General features: G+C 43.0%; 1 protein-coding gene across 5 annotated transcripts in view; it reads left to right on the top strand.

Annotated features, from left to right (window-relative positions):
- SLC35A3 (solute carrier family 35 member A3) overlaps window positions 1-22,192 on the top strand; it is a 95,553-nt gene that overhangs the window by 53,674 nt on the left and 19,687 nt on the right. For 2 of the 5 annotated variants that reach the window (XM_085884705.1, XM_085884703.1), the window contains exons 2-5: window positions 2,934-2,996; window positions 3,161-3,365; window positions 8,011-8,165; window positions 13,375-13,497. In XM_085884705.1, the coding sequence (XP_085740831.1) occupies window positions 3,179-3,365; window positions 8,011-8,165; window positions 13,375-13,497 (465 nt within the window). In that variant the 5' untranslated portion in view covers window positions 2,934-2,996; window positions 3,161-3,178. The remainder of the gene's footprint in view (window positions 1-2,933; window positions 2,997-3,160; window positions 3,366-8,010; window positions 8,166-13,374; window positions 13,498-22,192) is intronic. The other 3 variants (XM_085884706.1, XM_085884704.1, XM_085884707.1) reach the window with 2 other exon arrangements.

The raw sequence follows: 22,192 nt of genomic DNA on the forward strand, positions 1-22,192 counted from the left end.
CGGAAGTAGAAAGGCAAAATAAATTTTATGATCACGATGAGTAAAAAATGTCTTCAGTTATGAAGTAATGAATTGCCATATCACGGCAGGAAAGCTGAGTGGTATGGATGCTCACTCTGTGGAGCCTGGATTCGAATCCCGACCCAGCTAAAAACTGTCATCCCGGTGATTCATCAATGTGTGAGCCGTCTCTCGGATTGATGATAAACCGGGCATCACATCTGCCAGAATCCCTCACTCTATCCCTCCCTCATCCCTCTCCCTCTTTTCCCCCTCCCCTCTCGAACCACTCTGTGTGTCTCACCCCTATCCCACCCTTCTCTCTCCCTCCCAACCCTACCTCCTCTTTCTGACCTCTCTCTCTCTCTCTCTCTCTCTCTCTCTCTCTCTCTCTCTCTCTCTCTCTCTCTCTCTCTCTCTCTCTCTCTCTCTCTCTCTCTCTCTCTCTCTCTCTCTCTCTCTCTCTCTCTCTCTCTCTCTCTCTCTCTCTCTCTCTCTCTCTCTCTCTCTCTCTCTCTCTCTCTCTCTCTCTCTCTCTCTCTCTCTCTCTCTCTCTCTCTCTCTCTCTCTCTCTCTCTCTCTCTCTCTCTCTCTCTCTCTCTCTCTCTCTCTCTCTCTCTCTCTCTCTCTCTCTCTCTCTCTCTCTCTCTCTCTCTCTCTCTCTCTCTCCTCTTTCTCCAACCCATCCACCCCCCTTTTTTTTCCTCTTTCCTCCCTCCCTCTCTCCACCCCTATATCTCTCTCACACCCCTCCCCCACCCTTCCCCATCTGTTGAGGAGACTGTAGCAAGAACAAATCTGATTCGGAGTGAGCCTATCAGTGGGGTGCAAAGGTCACTGCATGTACAAGCATGCATGCGTGTATGCAGACAGACCTTCCAGGAAGATCGCATGGGTTTGAAATGCTCCCGCCCCAAAGTGTGTGCATGCGTGCATCGTTGATTGGTATCTACATATGTGGGTTTCAGAATGTGGAATGGACTCCTCCCAGGGTGGGCTCAAAGTATCCACCTTTATTTCAGTAAGGGGTCACGATTCACGGACCAAGCTGTGAAGTTTTCTGTTCTCAAAGTTTTGTGCCGAGGGCTCTCTTCAGGATTGTCAATGAGTTCCAGACAACCTCCATCTGTAGTTCGTTTGTAGTGATATTCCCAGGATGGTTTTTAATATCTCTAAGTTTCTTTATCATCAATCCTGTAGATCCAACTATCACTGGTACAACTTTGGCATTCTTCAGCTTCCAGGATCTTTTCACTTCATTCTTGAGGTCTTGGTATTTGGTCATTTTCTTGATTTCTGCATCGTGTAGTCCAAAATAACTGGTATCAATGCCTTCTTCTCTCTTTTTGTACCTAAGTGTGATATCTGGTCGCAACGCTTTGTTTTTCATGTTCATGCTCGATGGGATCATAAGGTCGTACGTGAGCGGTACTTCAATGTGTTCAGTGATTGCTTTTGGTTCATGTTCCCACAGATTTTCTGCAACTGGAATATCAAAGTTTTTTTTCAGATGTGCCAGCAGATTACTTTACAAACTCTGTTGCGTCATTGCGTGTTTTGCTGTTCTGACATGCTTTTCTTTTTTATATATAATTTTTTGTGTGTGTTTGGTCATTAGGCATAACATAGCATTTGCTTTGGTAGCGCCACCTCTACCCCTGACCTTTTTCTCTTTTTTGGGGGGGTTTTTCTTTGTTTTTTGTAATTTCCTCATCCTCTTACCTCCCCCCCCCCCAAATCGTGCTTTCTCTCTTCTCTCCTCTCTCCTCTCTCCTCTCTCCTCTCTCCTCTCTCTCTCTCTCTCTCTCTCTCTCTCTCTCTCTCTCTCCCTCCCTCCCTCCCTCCCTCCCTCCCTCCCTCCCTCTCTCTCACCCCCTCCTCACACCCTCCCTCCCGCAGTGAATATAGCAATGTTTGGTGAGGCAGCGCTCTCTCCTCCCCTTCCTAGTTTCCCTCTCCTCCACTTTCCTCTCCCTTCCCTCCATCCTATCCTGCCTCCTCTCTCTCTCTCTCTCTCTCTCTCTCTCTCTCTCTCTCTCTCTCTCTCTCTCTCTCTCTCTCTCTCTCTCTCTCTCTCTCTCTCTCTCTCTCCCTCCCTCCCTCCCTCCCTCCCTCCCTCTCTCTCACCCCCTCCTCACACCCCTCCCTCCCGCAGTGAATATAGCAATGTTTGGTGAGGCAGCGCTCTCTCCTCCCCTTCCTAGTTTCCCCTCTCCTCCACTTTCCTCTCCCTTCCCTCCATCCTATCCTGCCTCCTCTCTCTCTCTCTCTCCTCGCTTCCTCTCTCAACCACCCCCTAAATATCCCCGTCAGCAAAGCAACGGGTTGTATTTGAGTGTGCGCGCGCGTGAACACACACACACACACACACACACACACACACACACACACACACACACACACACACACACACACACACACACACACACACACACACACACACACACACACACACACACACACACACACACACACACACACACACACACACACATATATATATATATATATATATATATATATATATATATATATATATATATATATATATATATATATACCACACACATTTGTGTTTCTTTTGGTATTTCAAACTTTTCTGAGTATCCCACTGTTAAAATTTTTGGAATATTTCCTGTTTATAGCAAACTCTATCTCTGAGTTTCTTGGAGGCCTTTTTCGAGTAGATTGGGCACATTTTTTTATGAAGCAAACAGAATATGAGTGAGTGTTCCCTGAAGGTTTTGTAAGCATGAAGTCAAGTGAACGAGGTTGTAGGGTGGGCCGGTTGGGGGTGGGGGAAAATTGTGGTGGAGTTTGGGTACTGGGTGAGTCAAGTAATATGACAGAAGTACAAGTAGACTGATCAGTAATCAGTACCCTACAGTACATTGTACTAACGATGTCTCCCTCTGTCCTTGCATTATCCTGAGGTTGCTCATGTGACCCGTTCTGTGCATTTGCTGTTCAGAGGAGATGCTCAGGTCTGTCTGCAGGTTGGTATTGTCAGACATTCACAATTGAGATAATCCAGTGTCAGTTTTGCTGAATTTTGTGTTGAGGATGGAAGGCCTGTGTTTGCATTGGGATTGTTTCTCTTTTGTGGCAAACCTTCATCCCTATATTTGACTGTCTTTTCTCTGCATGCTTTGTATTGTAGACATCCACCACTTCAACAATGTCCGCTATTCTCAAGCGGCTTTCACTTGGAGTGCTTGTGTTGCAAACAACCGGATTGGTGCTGTGCATGCGATATTCACGCACACTGCCTGCAGTCGGACCACTCTATCTTGCGTCCTCAGCTGTGTTGCTCTCAGAGGTCCTCAAGATGCTTACCTGTCTCCTCATCATCTATAAAGAGCATCGTAAGCTTAAAAAGGAATTTGTCACTTTACCAAGGTTTAAGGTAGACATTGTTTCATAAACTATTTACGAACTATGACTAACTACGAACGAACATAAACTATGACTGTTCAGCAGTGTATTGGTTCAGTCAATGGTTAATGCAATGCACACATGCTTATGATTTGATATGGAATGACCTGTTTATTCTATGACTGTTTAATATTTGTTGACTGACATATTTATTCTCAAAGTCGAGTCGAGCTAAATGAAGTTGGACTTCAAGCAGTGTTGTGAGAGTTCCTGAAATTTATTGTTACTGCCAAGCGGACCCATCTCGTGATTGTGAGTAGTTTATGTAGGGAGTGCCATTTGCGAATGTTTTCCCTCTGAAGATATATGTGTTCAAGCAGAGTGAAAAGTAGTTGGTGGAAAAGCCAATCAACAGTTGCTTGGTTGTGTACTGTGCATCGTTCTGCTATGCTTTGTGTATTGCTGTACTTTGTCTGTCACACCTTAATTTGAGAATTGTGACTTGATACCCTCGCCAGAGGAGAGGTTGTTGCATTTGGGTCTGTTTGTAACTTGCAAAATCGAAGATTTTTCAAGTGCATTGGTCAGTCGATTTTGTTATTCTATCTCTGTGTGTCTACCTGCTTATCACCGACAGGTCACAATTTTAAACCGATCTTCACAAAACTTCACCACATGGTGAAGTTGGTCATGTAGAAGAAGACTGTTGTTTTTGAGGTCAACATAGGCCAAAGGTCAACAACTAAGGTGGTATTTCTAAAATCTTCAATTTTCATCCAATTGACTTGAAATTTGAAGAGGACATGTATTTCAGGTCACTGAATTCAACCAATTATTCTGGGGGCCCACATCAGCCAAAAGGTCAACATAGGGCGGATTTCTAAAATTGTCAATTTTCATCTGATTCACTTTAAATTTCAATAGGGCTTGCATATTTGGTCATTTAATTCAACCTCCAATTGTTTTTGAGGTCAAATTTGTTTTATGGATTTTGCAAGTATCGTGCTCTGCATGACGTGTTCTTCTTGTCTGTTTGTCTGTTTGCCTGTGTGTTTCTCCACACAGAACGTTCATGTTTTTCTCCGCAATTGCTTGTCGGATTGAAACACAATTTTTACCATTGGTGCGACTACTCATGTAGAATGTTTTAATGATAATTGTCATAATAGGTCACGTGGCGTGGCAGCCGTATTTGAAAAATGGAAAAACTTTGGACCTCTGTATCTCTGAATTCGCACCAAGGAAAAATTGAAACTTGGCACATAACAAGTACTCATGGGGAATGAGTTTTTTATGACGTCATAGGTGCCTTCGTTATGATGTCATAATTGTATATGGAGAACGCCACATCCAATCAGTATGAAAAGTTTTGAGGGTCATCGAGGGATAAAATATTTGGCGGGAATCTAGGGTCATCTAGGGATAAAATTCCCCCATATATAGGCGAGGGAGGAGCACCTATGCAAATGTGTGGATCACAGCGGGTTCGGAGGCAGGGCCACACCACCCGATGCTCAGCCATTGGGTGGAAGAAAAGGGGGCGTGAAGCATTCCTGATCCGCTTTTTGAGGCGAAAGGAAACCATTCACAGCCCATGGTACGACGTGTGGTAGAAAGGCGGAGGTGGTGGGAGTTTGCTGTGGTGGTTTGGGAAGGGTGTTTGTGGTGGCAATTTGGTTGCTGGTGGGCGTCTTTGAGGATGGCGGTGAGGCGATGTTTGCAGGGTGGAGTTGTGGAGGTAAAGAGGCGAAGGTGGTGGTGGTTCGGTGTAGTTGTTTGGGAGTGTTGTTGGTGGTGGCGATTTGGTTGTTGGGGGATGATTGGTCCAAAATAATGATAGAGAAAAGAAAAACTGCTCACTCAAACGATCACAGCCCTGTGAACATGGAAATTCCCTCTCAACAACGGTGGGGAAATCTAACTACACATATACTTATCGTCATAACTGATCTAAGGACCCTTTATGGTGTATTGCGATTTTCCACAGCTGTAACAATATCTTTCGCATAGTGCTGCTTCCTATGGGAGCGGGTATTACAAATCCTTTTATTTACATTAATGGAGCTCACCCTTCACAAGTCCAAAAGATGACTGTGGGTGGGGGCTCCACAAGGAAAGTTTTGGAGAGAGAGAGGGAGCAGAAGAAATTGGTTAACATTCCTCTTGAATTGTAGAAAGTAGGATGTGAGGCTTTTTTTCAGTAAAACGAGAACTTGTTTCTTAACAATAAATAATTCCAAATTATTTGCAGAAAAATACAATGGTCTCGGATAATGGGGGTGGGGGGGTAGAGGGCAATATTGTTTAAGTTTATAATCCGCAGAGCTATTGATGAAATGCATGGTGACACATCGACAGCATAATCTCTAAAATTACAGCTGGAAACTTTGTCTCGACACACTGAAGCCAAGAAAGAGAAACAACAACAGGAACATTTAGGAAATGTAAAATACTGTTCCAAGCCTGGCACCCAGCTAACTTGAATTATTTATTCATTCTTTGGTGTATTTTTGAAGCTCAACATGAAGAGATACCTTGTGTTAAATGAATATTCAAAAAGAGCATACTTTCTGAATGTTTGTATATATATATATATATATATATATATACATATATATATACATATATATATATATATATATATATATATATATATATATATATATATATATATATATATATATATATATATATATATATATATATATATATATATATATATATATATATATATATACATTTCTATTTATCCACTAACTGTGGTGACATAATTTGATGCTTTCAACTGGCTATGAACAACTATACTGAGTATGGGGGCACCGCTGATGCAATGCTCCTATTACCAGTACACTTGTACTCATTATGCCGACCTCAGAAGGATGACAGGCTCAGTCAACCCCACCTGGTGTTAATTCAGTGGAAAACAGGGCTCCAACTCAGGACCCTAAGATCCCAAGCCAGCCACTATTACGACAAACCAACACCAGGCTTCTGAATGCTTAACAATGTACAGCAAGAGTTAAGTCATCAGATATGTGATGTGAAAATTTTGGTATTTCCACCAAATATGGAGCATCTTTTTATTAGAGGGTTTAGAATTTCCTTTGTTATTGTATTGCTCATAAGCAAATCATTGAGAGATGTAAATGATAATTTTGCCCAGCATTGCTTTGAGATGCATTTAATATTTTGACGATTATGTTCGACGATTATGCTACAAGTCTTAATGTGGTTGTTTGACAAATAAATAATCATCCAAGATTCAACTGTTGGGTTGCAGGAGTTTGTTAGGATTTTTACATTGCCTGGAAAGCTTGGGTATCATGGCATTCCTATGCTAAACCTGCTGATGCTGCATGGTGGAAAAGAGCCGCCATTAATTATTTTGACTTAACACTGCTTTTAATCCTTTGAAATGAATCCTTCCTTCAAGTATAATTTTGAAACCTCTCATCTCATTAACATTACATTTGTTGGAAAATAGGGCATTTCTTTTCAATATTTATCCAGGTAGGTTGGCTGACGGTGTGTTTTTTGTTGTTGTTGTTTTGTATATGGTGTCGAGGTTCGTATGAGAGCTAACACACAACGTACAGCAAGGGTTGGCATGAGACAAGAGGAGTGGGAGAGGGGAGGATAAAACAGTGGGGAACAGAAACATGAGATCAGTGGAAAGGAGAGGGATGGGGTGGGGAACATGGGGTATACATGATGGACATTACAGGGACTTTCAGGAAGGAAAGCAGGGAATTTGAAGGAGGTAGGTTTGAGGTGGATTAACAGGGGTAGACAAGATTGAGGTTTTGGAATGGGGAATATAAGAGGTGGTGGTGAACAGCTGTTTTGAAAGCCTGGAGGGAAGAATGGGATTGAAGAGGGTGTGGGAATTTATTCCAAAGGTGGAGAAAAAGAGGGATGAAAGAGTGAAGGTGAGCAGTGATTCATGATTTTGGTAATTTTGGTGTTCTTTCTCCACAAGAAATGTGTTCCCATACTGCAAAATGCCTCGTTATATTGGTCAGAAGGTTTATTTTATGCCGGCAAGACATTTTTTTTTATTTTGCAGTTTGGAATATATTTATGGCAGGAAGATAGTCCCACATTTCATATGTTCAGAACCATGTGTAGTTGGAAGAGATGGAGTGGAATGCAGCTTCTTTCATGGCACCCCAGAGTCCTGTCGTGAACGCCTTCGAACATGGATTGTGAGCTATGGAAAAGCTGCCTTCGCCAAGTAATTCACAAGAGCTGAAAAAATATCTGCTCTACATTTGACAAAATCTGTATCAGATTATCTTGCAGAATATGATTGATTTGATGCCGTCATGGGTTCAAGTGCCGTGATGCAAAAGGACAGTATGCTTCCAGTTCTATACATATGTATTCCATTTTATGTTGCTCATATCACAGATTGTTAAAACGGTGTTTACAATCAAGGGTAGTCCTTTTGTTCTGGCAGAGCACTGCATTATATTACTTCAGGAGGAAGGTATCAAGAGACTATGAGAAATCAACAATATATGTTTGTTTTTTGAACCCATTGTTCATGACATTAGGCAAATGCTCAACAGGAACACAAAACAAATTGACTCTTATTGATTCCTAATTTTATGAATGCCTGCATCACACGTGCAGGTTTTATCTTGAGTGCTACTTACCTGAACTTGCTTGAGGAGATTGTACACCGGCCATTGGATACACTCAAGCTTGCCGTGCCATCTGCCATCTACACCCTGCAAAACAATCTTCTGTATGTGGCCCTTTCTAATCTTGATGCTGCCACCTATCAGGTATGTACACAATAATATTATTCAGGCCTTGGCCTAAACTGTTGCCATGTTTTTGTGTATCTACTACTCGCTTTATGTAGGCTATAGAGCAGGGGTCGGGAACGTTTTTGACTCAGAGAGCCATTAAAGCAAAATATTTGGAAATCTATTTCAGTGAGAGCCATATAATATATTTTAAGACTGAATTCAACTAAATGTGAGTATAATAAGCCTCTGAATTTATTCTTTTAAATAATGTTGTTATAATACTCACCATTAATGGGACTTCTGGTGCTGCATGGATTTGCTGATGGCTTTGTAGTCTGGTTGGTACTTGGTGAGGTTAAGCTTCATGCAAGCGTTGAGGCTTTCATCCGTTAGACGTGATCGTAGGTTGGACTTGATGTTTTTAAGATGTGAGAATGACTGCTCACATGCATACGTAGATCCAAACAAGGTCAATACAGCAATACTCACATGCTGCAGTGTGTGGTATGTGACAGGAAGCGCGTTCCAAGTTTTGATAATCAGCTGCTTTTCGGGTTGAAGTTTTTTCATTTCTGTCCACATGTGCTTGCTCGCCAACTCCGCTTTCTGTCGTGCGATTCTTTCCAAATCTTCATTCAGTGACTTGAACTTATTCACCCACATGTCTGAGGCCTTCAGGTCAGCCACTTCTGCTTCAAAATCTCTGACGGAGACACCAGGAATGTAACTCAGGTCGGTTGTGTTCAGTGAACACTCGTTTGGATGGGTGATGAACTTAAAAAGACGAGTGTGCTCACGAAATTCTCCAAAGCGTGCTTTGAATGACTGTAGGAGACTGGATGTGAAGCCAGCTAACTGGTGGAGATCAAAGTTTTGAGTGGGCTCACTTGCTGTGCATGCATCTTTAAATTGTCTCAGTTTTTCAAAATGTAGTAAACGACCTGTTTCAAGATCCATGATAAAGAGCTCCAGCTTGTTTTCAAAAGCAAACACGGCTTGTTGAAGGGATAACACTGTATTTCCAATGCCTTGCATTTTCACGTTGAGCTCGTTCAGATGTTCAGTCATATCCACGAGATAGTAAAACTTGAGGAGCCACTCAGTTTTGGCTAGCTCAGGATGCTCAATCCCTTTCATTTCAAGGAAAGTCCGGATTTCGTTCAGGCAAGCCGCAAAACGGCTAAGCACCTTCCCTCTTGACAACCAACGCACATTGCTGTGCAAAAGCTGACCGTGATAGTTATTTCCAACTTCATCCAGCAGTGTTTTAAACTGGTGACCATTTAAGGCTCGGGCAACAATAAAATTGATCACACGAATGACCAGCGACATCACTTCGCCAAGCTGCCCATCACACATCTGAGCACAAAGTGCCTCCTGGTGTAGAATGCAATGGAAACTTAGGATGGGTCTATTTTCATGTTCACGGAGAAGCGCCACAAATCCTTTGTTTTTCCCCACCATACATGGAGCACCATCAGTACACACTGAGATAAGTTTATCCATTCGTAGATTTTTTTCTTGAGCGAACTCCATGAAAGACTTGAATAAATACTCACCTCTTGTGGACCCTTTTATTGGCAGAACAGCAAGACTTTCTTCGCGCAGTGTATCACCAGCAGCATATCTTGCAATCACACTGAACTGCGACAAATGGCTTACGTCTGTTGACTCATCCAAAGCCAGGGAAAAGAACGGCGCTGTATTTATGTCCTTCACTTGCGTTTCCTCCACTTGGTTTGCCATCATGATGGTACGATCATGAACAGTTCTTGCCGACAGAGGCATGTCTTGTATCCGTTTGATTATCTTGTCTTTGTTCGGAAGATCATCAAAAGTTTCATTGGCTACATCCATCATGAACGTTTTAGCATACTCGCCATCTGTGAATGGTTTTCCGTTCCTCACTATTGCTAAAGATCCAGCAAAGCTAGCGGAATTACAGTCACCTTGCCGGGTCCATACGCGGAGTTGCTGCTGGCTGGCTTGCACCCTGCTCAGTAGCTCTTGGCATGCTTTCTTTCTGCTGCCTCCCGCAGGGTATTTTGATGCAAAGGTAGCATGGCGCGTGTCGAAGTGCCGCTTTATATTCGACCGTTTCATCGATGCAATTTTGTCATTGCAAATTAGACACACCACAGAACCTGCTCTCTCCACAAAGGCGAATTCTTCGGCCCATTCATCCTGAAATGTACGATACTCCTCATCTTTTTTTCTTTTCGCCATCTTCTTCGTCGAAGGGTTAGCTTTGAGCAAATGAGAGAGAGGGAGATGTTGACCCAAGTGAGTCTGGCTGGCCTGCGCACGGGCTGACATACTCGAGAGGTGCGGCGCGGCCGGCCGACTCTGGGATGCTGTCGCCTCAGCGGTGGCGCGTGATTGGTCGAGATGAATTCCGTGACGCGTCTCGGCGGCGGCACGTCATTGGAGGAACCGAAATCACGAGTCGCCTCAGCGGTGGCGCGTGATTGGTCGAGATGAATTCCGTGACGCGTCTCGGTGGCGGCACGTCATTGGAGGAACCGAAATCACGAGTCGCCTCAGCGGTGGCGCGTGATTGGTCGAGATGAATTCCGTGACGCGTCTCGGCGGCGGCACGTCATTGGAGGAACCGAAATCACGAGTCGCGTCGGCCGCATGACTGGACGAAACAAAAACCGCTTCAGACAATTCGGAGGTGTTTTTTCTTCTCTCCTTCTGCCAAGTTCAGCCCTGCACGTGAATGAAGCACGACACCATTCAAACTATAGGTAAAGCTTCTGCGAGAAATATTGGGCTTTCCAAGTTTCAAACTCCAATTTTATCTGCGAGCCAGATGCAATCATCAAAAGAGCCATACCTGGCTCGCGAGCCACACGTTCCCGACCCCTGCTATAGAGGATTGATTTTGATGGGCCACTTATTTTACCCCGTGCGTTTGAAGCGAAAAGCAGGGTTAAGCAATTGGTTCACTTTGTCTGTGTCTGTCTTTCTGTCTGCAGCTGTCAGTTCATGATTGAGGAAATACTTCATTTAAATTGAATGTTATACTTTGAGCACTGCAGAACACTAATCGGAACATGAATCTATAGTTTAGTAGTATTTTGGCTCTGAATTCAGCAAATAACACGGAATGTCGTCCCAATTGCACATGTGTAGAGAGGAAGAAGTCGGGTAATTTTTTTTGTTTTTATTTTAAGTCTATCTGCCTGTCTGGCAGTCAAACAAAATTGAAAAACATTCCAACCACAAAACTTCCTATTTTTAGGGATGTCATAAAGGACACAAACAACAAGCACAAATGACTCTTTAACGTGGTATAAAAGACGGTGTAAATTTCCGAATAAGTTGTTTTTGTTTTTGTTTTTGTTGTTGTTGTTGTTGTTGTACAGTCTTTAAAACCTTTATTTTATTTCATTTTATTACATACTTGAACACTGTTGAACACAAATCGCCTTCTCAGCATTTTCAATAAACTTTTAGTTTAGCAGTACCTGGACAAATTATTATACCCTCTAGACCAATCAAACTTGTTGCTCGTACTCTCAGCATTGGGAAATATCAAGATTCAGACAAAATGGCAGCTCGTAGGAAATATAGATAGTGCTTGGAAATGCAAGGTTGAGAGTTGAAAAGACCCTTCCCATGTCCTTTTTCTCCAGACTGCATGGGGTAAGGTGTTCCATGAACTCTTTAATTTTAATTCATTAATTTTGCAAAAAAGTCTGCTCGTTATGCTAACGATATGTGAGGGTAATAAAATGCATCAGCATTGGTCATTCATCTCTCCGTATTTCTCTTTCTCGACACCCTCGTATTCTATTCCAACTTTGGCTTCCTTTTTCTACTTTTATTTCCACTTTTGCTTTTATATTTTTTTTGCAGTGACGGTATGATTTATTTTGTGATTGAAACCTTTTCCTCAATGCTGTCCTTCAGCTGTAAGAGGTGAAGTAAATGGGTCTTTTTTTTGTTCTTCTTTTTGTAAATTGCCTTTGAATCAACTGTTTTGTCGTGTTGATAAGGGCATGTAGTTTCTTTGAAAAAATGTTGTCCAAGACATGTTTATTTGCAAAGGATCACGTCCATTGCAGACTGCCGTATTTTATGTTATTCGTGGCATGGTGGTGGGGGTTTGGAAGGGGAGGGAAATCAGGAACTGGATCAAAATCTTACTCTTTTTATTTTTGACTCTTTATTGTGTTTTATTGAGGTCATTTCTGTTTTCTAGAGGTTGGAATACTCAGTTAAGATATCCATCTCGAGGACTCTCACACAGCTGAGTTTTTAATATACTTTCTTTCTATTACATGTCCATGCCTGCACTGATCATTCACATTTTTATCACCGTTGGCCACAGTTTTGGCAATGATGTTTTGTACAACACGTGCATGCACCACCACACCACTGTCGTGGTAGTTTTGGCCACCTCAAGACAGGAAAACCTTCAGTTCATTTTAAGCTGTTTATTCAGGAGTAAATATCAGACACTCGTGCGAGGAAGCCTAGCCTGGAGCAGTGTCTCAGGCAAAAACTTAACTACACATAGCGTATTACGAGTATATACTGTATATATGATCCCTCCAGGGCATGGTTGATGCATCAAAATAAATTAACTGAACAAAGAGAGGCCTCTTGGAGAAACAACAGATGGAACTTTGTAAGGTTAAAAATCACAAACACAGGATGAAAAACGGTCTGTTATCGGAGCTTGCTTATTGTCCCGATGAAAGATTATTTGATTCCTTGCTGCTCATCTGGAAAGAGATAAGGTTTTACAATGTTTTTGCGACTACAGAGGAATGTGTGTATTCTACCTCCCTACTAGTTTTCCCAGCATATATTTATTAAATTCTTTGTCAAAGCACTTACTGAAGCTAATTGCCATTTTACCTCATTATAAATTCAATTAACAATTAAGTTTCCCACACCACACACATACACACACACACACCTGCTTGCATTGTACTTTTGTGAAATGTGGCTTCTATATTTGCACCATTTCTGTCTGTCTATGAGTTGTTTTTTTTCCACTCTTGGAACTGTCTGGTCTCACGTGCATTCACTTACTCATGGAGAGCAAAGTTTTCCATTCGTGGAAACAATTAGAAGTCCCCTCTAAAACAGCCACGGAAGACAGAAAAAAAAAATCTAATATCTCACCGATGTTAACATTTCTCAAGTTGAAGTCTTAACAGTCCTGCTTTGAGGTTGTTTGTTCAACCATTATGGTTAACTAATGTGACCCATGTTGCTTTGGCAGGTAACGTACCAACTGAAGATACTGACTACGGCACTGTTTACAGTGGTAATGTTGAAGAGAAAACTGGCTTGGCACCACTGTCTCTCGTTATCCTTACTCACACTGGGTGTCATCTTTGTGCAGGTATGCTGTTCATCTGTGCATGTGCTGTGTACCTCAAACTTAGCTTTCTAATTTTTTCCCCAAATGATTTTGGTATTGATACGTCTCCACAAAAGTATTTTAATTCTTTTATTCTTTGTGCATTGAATTCCGAGGAAAATCCATCCTGTTCTTTTCTATATTTAACTTTGGATTTTGTGCACATCCTTAAAACAGTCTGCACTTGGTGAATGGAACACTGTGACAACTTATTGTATAGTAAAATGAAAAGCGTACATAATGTGAATAGCAAGTAATCAGCAAGAGTTAAGTTTGAGGAAGGTTTTTCAACATGTCAGCAGTTATGTTTCACCATACCACATGAGAGGTGGTTCCATCACGAGTCTACAGGGCCATTCACCAAAATATGCTTAGAAATCAAATTTTGTGGCACCGTGTCGGGAATTAAATTATGATGAGCATTTCTAAATGAAAATGATGCGCTGAATACAAATTTGAACTTTCACAAGTGATATTCCATACCAAACGTGATAAAATTAACCTTTAATTGACATGCTTTGAAGGAGCATTGCATCACACGCACACAGATTAATGGTGGATTGCTTGTGGTCATTTCTGCAATTATAAATACAGTTTTGAAATGCATGCCCAATTATGTGCTGAGAGAGTAACAAAGTAAACTTGATTTATGACTATAAATTTGTGCAAGAATAAAAATGATTATCCAGTGAGAAAGAATTAACATTTTAAAAAATGCAGACACCCAGGTTTCGGAAAGTTTATTGCTCAGTTGCAAAGTAAACTTTACTTGTATTAGAACTCAACTTTATTTAAGTAAACGTTAATGAAACAGTTGCTGGTTTATTAAACTTAAATCATTCCATCCCTGAAGAGGGAAAACTGAAAAATATTGAGAGTGTGTGTGTGTGTGTATGTGTGTGTGTGTGTGTGTGTGTGTGTGTGTGTGTGTGTGTGTGTGTGTGTGTGTGTGTGTGTGTGTGTGTGTGTGTGTGTGTGTGTGTGTGTGTGTGTGTGTGTGTGTGTGTGTGTGTGTGTGTGTGTGTTAGTTTGTGTGTCCTCATCATTCCAAAACCATAAAAACTATCAGACTGAAAGTTTGCATGCATATTCAGAAAACTCCAGGAAGTGAATGACTGAAAATAGTGTGTTTGGGGAAATTAAAACGCCCCTTTTGAAGTTGATTAATGGCCTTATCTCTTATAATACCAAGCTTGCACACTAAAAACTCGGATCGCCATCACACGATCCCTATGAAATTGCTGTGGCACTTAGCGGACATGCCGACAATGTTTGGGAAGTCTTGGCGTTCCATAGTACCACTTGCATTTTGCACAATGCGTATTTTTGTCATTCCCCGTGTACGGTCTGTCGTCTGCTACCAGCTATGTTGTACTGCTATCCTGTGCATGTGCACGGGTATCGCTAGTTTAATTATACCCTGAGCGAGTGGTTCGCGCCCCGTCACCCTGAGCGAGTGGTTCGCGCCCCGTCACCCTGAGCGAGTGGTTCGCCATTGACACGGCCCAGAATATGCTTGTAATCTGTGTCCATTTTTTGGGTAGATGTGTCACATAATTTCCAATGTCTTTGCCTTGGGAAGTTTTCATTGCTTTAACGAGTGCCAAGCCATCAATGACCAGACAGCTTGTCCCAGAAACTGAGGGTGGTTTTATATCAAAATTACTCCACATTTTGTGAGGATATATAATAGCAGGGTTTTTCTTGTTTTTAGCTGTGTCGGCTGTGCTGTCCTTGATCGTTCCTGAACACAAATATCGTTCTGTTTTAAGGGTTGAATATACAAAAATACGACTCCTGAGAAGATTTATACTTACTTGTATTTTGTGGAATAATTTATATTTTGTTGCAGACCCGGGGTCGCGGAGATACGAGGGTGGGGGGTATCCCCGGTTCTCCCCGGACACACCGGGAATCGAGGCCATCGCACATGAATAAGTCCGTGTCATGGTGGGTTGCTATTCAACCTCAAATAACAACAATTTATCCACGTGACTCGGTGTCCTCCATCGAATTACCGTTTAACTGGGTACATGCAGTCTCATCAGGGAATCGCGCCCTTGGAGGTTGTGCTACTTTTATCTTTATTGGATCTTGATTAAGGCGGCCGAGCTTATCGCTAGCACAACGCCGGACTGATATGAGAGCCATTTGGTTGGGTAATTATAATCTCCCGGCTAATCTATATACGGACATTGCTGGACCGATAAGGGGAAAGAACAGACACAGGCAGATTGAAAGGAAAATGTGAACAAGCAATTTATTTACAGCAAGCAATGTGTGGTATGGGAAAGGAGGGAAGGGAACTCAAGGGCTTTAATGGAGTCAAAGGGCAACTGGGGCAGGAAAAAGGGAAATGCAATGAAAGCAATCAAGGTGTGTATTTACAAAAAAGGAAAGAAAATGCACAAGCTGCAGACTTGGCTTAACCAATACCTTACCTACTGCATAACAAGACAGGGTACCCATCAGACCACACACATGGGGAGACAATTTGGAGTGGCAGGGTAGTCTCTGCCTACCGGTACGTATGTAACCGTCACCTGCCTGATACCGCTCTCCAGAATGGCCCCGACACTACACTCCACAACCAAGTGTCCACGAGCTCTCTCAGGAGCACAAGCCAAAGCGTCCAGGAACAGAGAAGAAGCGAGGGTGATGCAGAGCATCTGAGACTAGGGCAGAAGCGAGAGAGCTCGAGTGTGTGGAACCAGAACTAAGAGAACTCGAGTGTGACGACCAGGACCGAGAGAGGGTGAGTGCGACGACCAGAACCAAGAGAGCTCGAGTGCTCACGATGACCACAACTGGGAGAGAGCAAATCAGGAGCCAAACACAGCTTTATAGCCCCTTGGGCAGGCGAGGTGAATGAGCCACACATCATATCTTCCGAGGTGGTCTGGGACCAGCTATTGGGCCCATTGGCGTCCGCAGGGAGGGGCAAGGGGGGGCATTTGCCCCCCCCCTGGAAAATCAAAAATTTGAAAAAAATTACATGGAAAATACAAAATGAATAAAATAACATAAACATTTCTCAACAGTTCATTCAGTTAGAGCAGGTTAAGGCCCGGTCACACCTTGACGTTTTAGCCAACGTATGCCGATTTTTGAATTTTTTTCCTAAAACGCTGGCACACGTTGAATACGTTATGGGTAAGTTTTGATAACATTGAGAGCACGCTGAAAAACACTGCCATACGTCGTTGTACTTTTTGGTTGTCCTCAAATTTTTTCATGCTTGAAATTTCACGACGTATGCCGGCGTATGACTCACACGTTCCGCTACGCTGGCCACAAGTTGTATGCACGGTCTGCGATCGTTGACAGACGTCAACACATGCTACTTGTAAGTTAATCATAAGTTGAGACACGCTGAGGTAATGTTTAGCGTACCCAAAACTTATTTCTAACCTATGATTAACGTGTTGTTGGCACGTTACGCGATCGTTGCCACACATCGACAGACGTTACTTTTAAGTTACTCATAGGCTGAAAGACGTCGGTATAATGGATCGTCCTTGCGTCAGCGTCCACGGCCACGGCCAGGACACTTATTTGCAGCATTCTTCAAACTTTTCTTGGGCATGACGAGGATGTTCACACTTCGATGTCTAGCTTGGCTATGATTCCAATTGTCCATCGGCAGCGTCTATTTAAAATAGTCGAGTTTGAGCGTTTTAACACGTTCAGAATAAACGCTTCAAATTTCCAAACCCCAGCGTTAAAAGCAAAGGCGAATGACAGCAATTTAAATCGTTCATTGTAAACAATGAAAATAGTTGAGTGGTACCGTTTAAAAGTCGTTGAGTGTAAAAAAAAATCCAATTGTTGAGCGCAAGCGTCTACTTTCAATAGTGGAGATGCAGCCATTTAAATCGTTGAGTTTATCATTTAAATCGTTAAACGCAAGGACGATCCATCATAACCCACACCCTCCCCCTCACACTCACCTACTACTGCCAACATGAACAAACTACTACTAATACTACTACTAATACTAATACTAATACTGTTACTGCTGACATGGACATCGACTCAAAAAGGACTCGAAAACACTGTTGGGTTCCCCTTTTATGAGCAGCATTTTTATATACCAATTCCCAAAACTGCTGGGAACACGTCTTTATATGGCAGTTGTAAGTTAGAAACACATTCATTTATTTTTTTTGTCGACCGGAAGACGTCATTGGAATACGTCTACATACGTCGATGTGTGTTGGGACTACGTAAAGAATTGGTTCAAAGCACGTCAAACATAAGTTAGAAATAAGTTTCGCGTAAAAAAGACATTACCGCGACGTGTTTCGACTTATGAGTAGCTTATAAGTAGCCTTTGTGGACGTGTGTAAGCGTCCACATATCGTGTGTAAAACTTATCCCCATCGCATGCGGAACGTGTGTCATACGCCGAGTACGTCGTAAAATTTTGAACATGTTTAAAATTTCTTGACGTACTCTACTTACTACGACGTATGATAGCGTACTTTAGCGTTCTACTCACGTATACCAAACTTACTCATACCGTATTTGACGTGCCCCAACGTTTTAGACACATTTTTCTTAGGTCGGCATACGCTGGCAAGATCGCCAAGGTGTGACCGCGATGTTGTCACTTCCATTTCTACGACAGTTATGATTCGAATCGTTGTGCGTCAGCCTTTTAATAGGCTACGTCACGACATCGTCGGCGATGCGTGCAACGCGCTATGCCTAAGTTAGACTATCGTTGGGCATCGGTTGAGTAGGCCGACAACAGGTTCAGCATTCGTTGGTATAAGTTATCTATAACACAACGAAATGTTCTGTGTCCATTACCAATGCGTTATACATAAGACCAAGTCGCTATGAATACGTCCGAATCTTTAAAAAAAAAACATCAAAAGTTCAACGTAAGCCAGCGTTTTACATACATTTAATACGTTGCCATCGCTGGCTAAAACGTCAAGGTGTGACCGGGCCTTTACTACTCTTGGAACAGGAATTGGAGCCGTCTGGGATCTCTTCCGAAATTGTCAATGACCCTGTTCATTAGCTCTGTCTTCTGGCTGTTCGCTTTGTCGCGGTGGACACTTAGCATGCAGAGGCCGGACAGACGTTTATCACTCATCGTTGATCTTAACCAGGTCTTCACCCTGCGCAGTGTGCTGAAGGACCTTTCCACTGTACATGATGTTGCAGGCAGAGTCAGTGCGATGAGGATAGCCTTGCGCACAGCAGGGAACAGAGTGGTCTGCTTCACCAGCTCGATCATACCCAGAGAGTTGTCATCCAGTGGCTTATGCTTCTGCACGTCATACCACGCTAGAGCTTCTTCTACAAGGTTGTCAATGCCATACATTTCCTTGACAGATGAAACGATGTGCTTGAATTCATCTCTTTATGTTTGCTGCATTTCTCTCGGATGTAGTGCGAAAATGTGAAAATATGGCGTGTTACTTTCACCAAAGCGACTTTCCAGACACTGGATCAAGGAATCCATGTACGGGACATAGATGGTGCAGCGATAGGACTCCTCAATGGAGCCTCCTACATTCGGCCGGTGGATCTGGCATGCGCATCGCCGAGGCATAGTCAAGTCTATGCCAAGTTCTTCTGAGAACACACGGTCTGCACCATCCCGGTGATCTCGGAAAGCCTTCATCAACAGGTCGATGTGATCTCGGACTCCCGTCATGTCCATATCGACTGCCTGCAGCTGTTGGGTCACTGGCTCCAACATCGCTGAGTACTTCGCAATGATCTTCAGACAGATGAGGAACACTGTGGTTCCTGCAGCACACCTCAGCTGATACGCCGTCTGACGCGTACTCTGTGACTCGTGCTGGTTTGCCTCCAGTTGCTCCAGTTGTGCATAGGTATCACAAAAGTTCTCTGAAAAGATGTGGATGTTTTTGTACTTTGCATTCCATCTGGTTTCACACAACAAAGGTATATTTGGAACCAGTCTCCTGCGCTTGGGACTGTCACGGAAGAATTTAATGATAGATTTCGCAGTTCCAGTCGTATTCCTCACATCTGCGACAGAATTCAGATCATGAACCACCAAATTCAGTCGATGTGAAGAGCAGTGCAGGAAAACAGCTTTGGGATAGGTGTTCCTGATACGGGCCTGTACACCATTGTCTTTTCCTGCCATGGTTGAGCATCCATCGTAGCCTTGGCCGTGGAGCTTGTCGAGGTTAAGACCAAATTTTTTTGCTTGGTCGATGATAGTATCTGCAATTGTTGCAGGGTCCACCCTCTCCAGTGGAATGAATCCAAGGAATTCCTCACGTATGGTGGCTGAGTCATTCCGTTGTTCCTGCAGCGCAACAAATCGTACTCCAATGGACAGTTGCTCGGTGCCTGATATGTCAGCAGTTTCATCTGCAATGATAGAGAATCCATTTGATTCATTTGCAGCTTTCACAATATTGTCTCTTACCACTTCTTCGGAGAGAACTATCAGCTCGTTCTCTACACAAACTGATGTGTATCTCGCATTTTTGCTTGCGCCCTCCATGTGATCCTTCAGGACCGTGCCCCCTGTTTCCATCCTGAATCGCAGTAGGTCACAGCGGTTCCCCGATGTACTCTCCTTCCCCCTCAATGCAATGTCATGGCTGCAGCAGAACAGAATGCTGGATAGTATGGGGAACAGTTTCTCTCGGTTTTGAGTGACTGCTTTGTTGACTGCTCGGTCCATCTGGCTCACGATGGTCAACTCTGGCCTTTGCACGGTGGTGAGGAAATTGTTGGCATCTTGCAGTGTGCCTTTGTGCCAGGAGGAAAGCATGTGCTTCCTCGCGCACTCATTGAAGTCTTTGTATTTAACGAAAGGAGTCACGATGAACGCACCCATGAGACCTCGGTGCACTGGTTGAGGGAACAGCACACAGTATTTGCACAGAGCACCTTTCAAGTGATTTGAGTAGGCCAGCCATGGAGAATATTGGTTAATCCATGTGTGGCGGAAACAGCGGGAGCCCTGTGAATCGTTCTGATAGCTGTAATCAGTTGGTGGGACGTATGTGTTCATCAGGAGGTCATATCTTCGATTATTGGTCAAATGTTCTGTGGTTTTGACGTATGATCCAATGTCCAGATGACGAGGCAAGTCATTGGCCACTTTCGGAAGTGGTGTTTGGGGTGGCATCTGATTGGTTGCTGCGAGTAACTGCTCGTGATGTCCCCCTCTGCGCTGCTCTGCTGGTTCAACATGCATCTCCGATGTACCAGGGGTGTCTTGATTGTTGTCGGAGTCATCAGACTTACGTTTTTTAAAGAACCTCCTGATATCCATTTCACATTCCTGAAAAATAAGAAAAATGAGGTTAACATAACAATTCAAATTTAATACACTGGTCTTCCCCAGACTCGATAACAATCAAATCAAGAGCATTTAGTTTTATTATTTTGTATAAAATCCAACGTAGAAAATTAGCATGAGTTTTGTTACTGAAATCAAATAAATAGCTGCAACACAGAATGGATGAACGAAAAAAACACTATCTTCCACGCCAAATATCATGACATTCGATCAATCGTGTGTCTTCTACCTGAAGAATTGTTAACATTTTGTTCTGTTATTTACATTAATCTTAGCAAAAAGATGTCTTCACACTTCACACGGCGATCTCAGGATAACATTGCCCCCCCTGCATTTTTTTCTGCGGATGCCCATGATTGGGCCATATCAGATCTTACACTGGCACGGAGCCACACTTACACTTACACTCCATGCCAGCTATTGGAGCATTCCCCGCAGTCCCGCCCATTCTGCTGCCCACCCAGATATTCACTCACTTGGCTCTTCCGGCTATCGCCAGGAGCAATATCATGGACTTTCCCACTTCACATGGGGAAATCACTTTTTACCCCCATGCACCCAGGATGAACCCCACACATCCAAAAATGTCCACGGCACAAAGGCAGAGAATGAGGCAATTATTTCAGGGAAGCTGTGTCGTTTCCTTGTCCATTTACCGGTCATGTTCAGGCGAAGGGGAATGAACAGAGATGAGGAGAATGAAATGCAGTATAGGGGTAGATGGCAATAAATTGCATTACAGGGTAGACGTCCATACAGACAAACAGACAAACAAGGACTTTGTGGGGCTTCAAACAATAAATGGGAATTTGGCGTGCACTTCTAAAGCCATGGCTTCGGCGAAGCTTCCAGAACGCTGGTGTTATTCGCACACATTTAACAGCCGTGGCAGTAAAACACGTATGCCCCACGTGATGACTGCAGTCACGGTACACGTTATCACGTGCTGATGTTATTATCCCAATGGGTTGAGAGGGGGCACTAGCTACCCAACCCAACGCATTTAATTATATAATAACCCCGATAAGGAAGGCGCTATTCTTAATGGACATTTAATACGGAAATGACTATTCTAAGAGTCTCATGCTGCGTGCGTTTCAAATTCGGCATGCAGTTTATAAAACCGCAACAATATTTGTATTTTGTAGTATAATTTATATTTTGGTGCGTTTTTCTCACGTCGGTGGATGCACTCCCAGAAGTGATATTATAAACACAGTGCCGCAAACTATAAGCAATCTCCTCTTCTGACAAAGCATTATCTAATTGAGTTATCACATTATCACAGTTAAAATGACAATCGTGCATTGTTTAACTTGTTTCTGTCAAACTTCATGCCTCCATCAGGCCATTAATGAAAATTGACTC

This window comes from Eptatretus burgeri, chromosome 6, assembly GCF_056783735.1.
Source record: "Eptatretus burgeri isolate ZD-2024b chromosome 6, Ebu_testis_v1, whole genome shotgun sequence".
Taxonomy (NCBI): domain Eukaryota; kingdom Metazoa; phylum Chordata; class Myxini; order Myxiniformes; family Myxinidae; genus Eptatretus; species Eptatretus burgeri.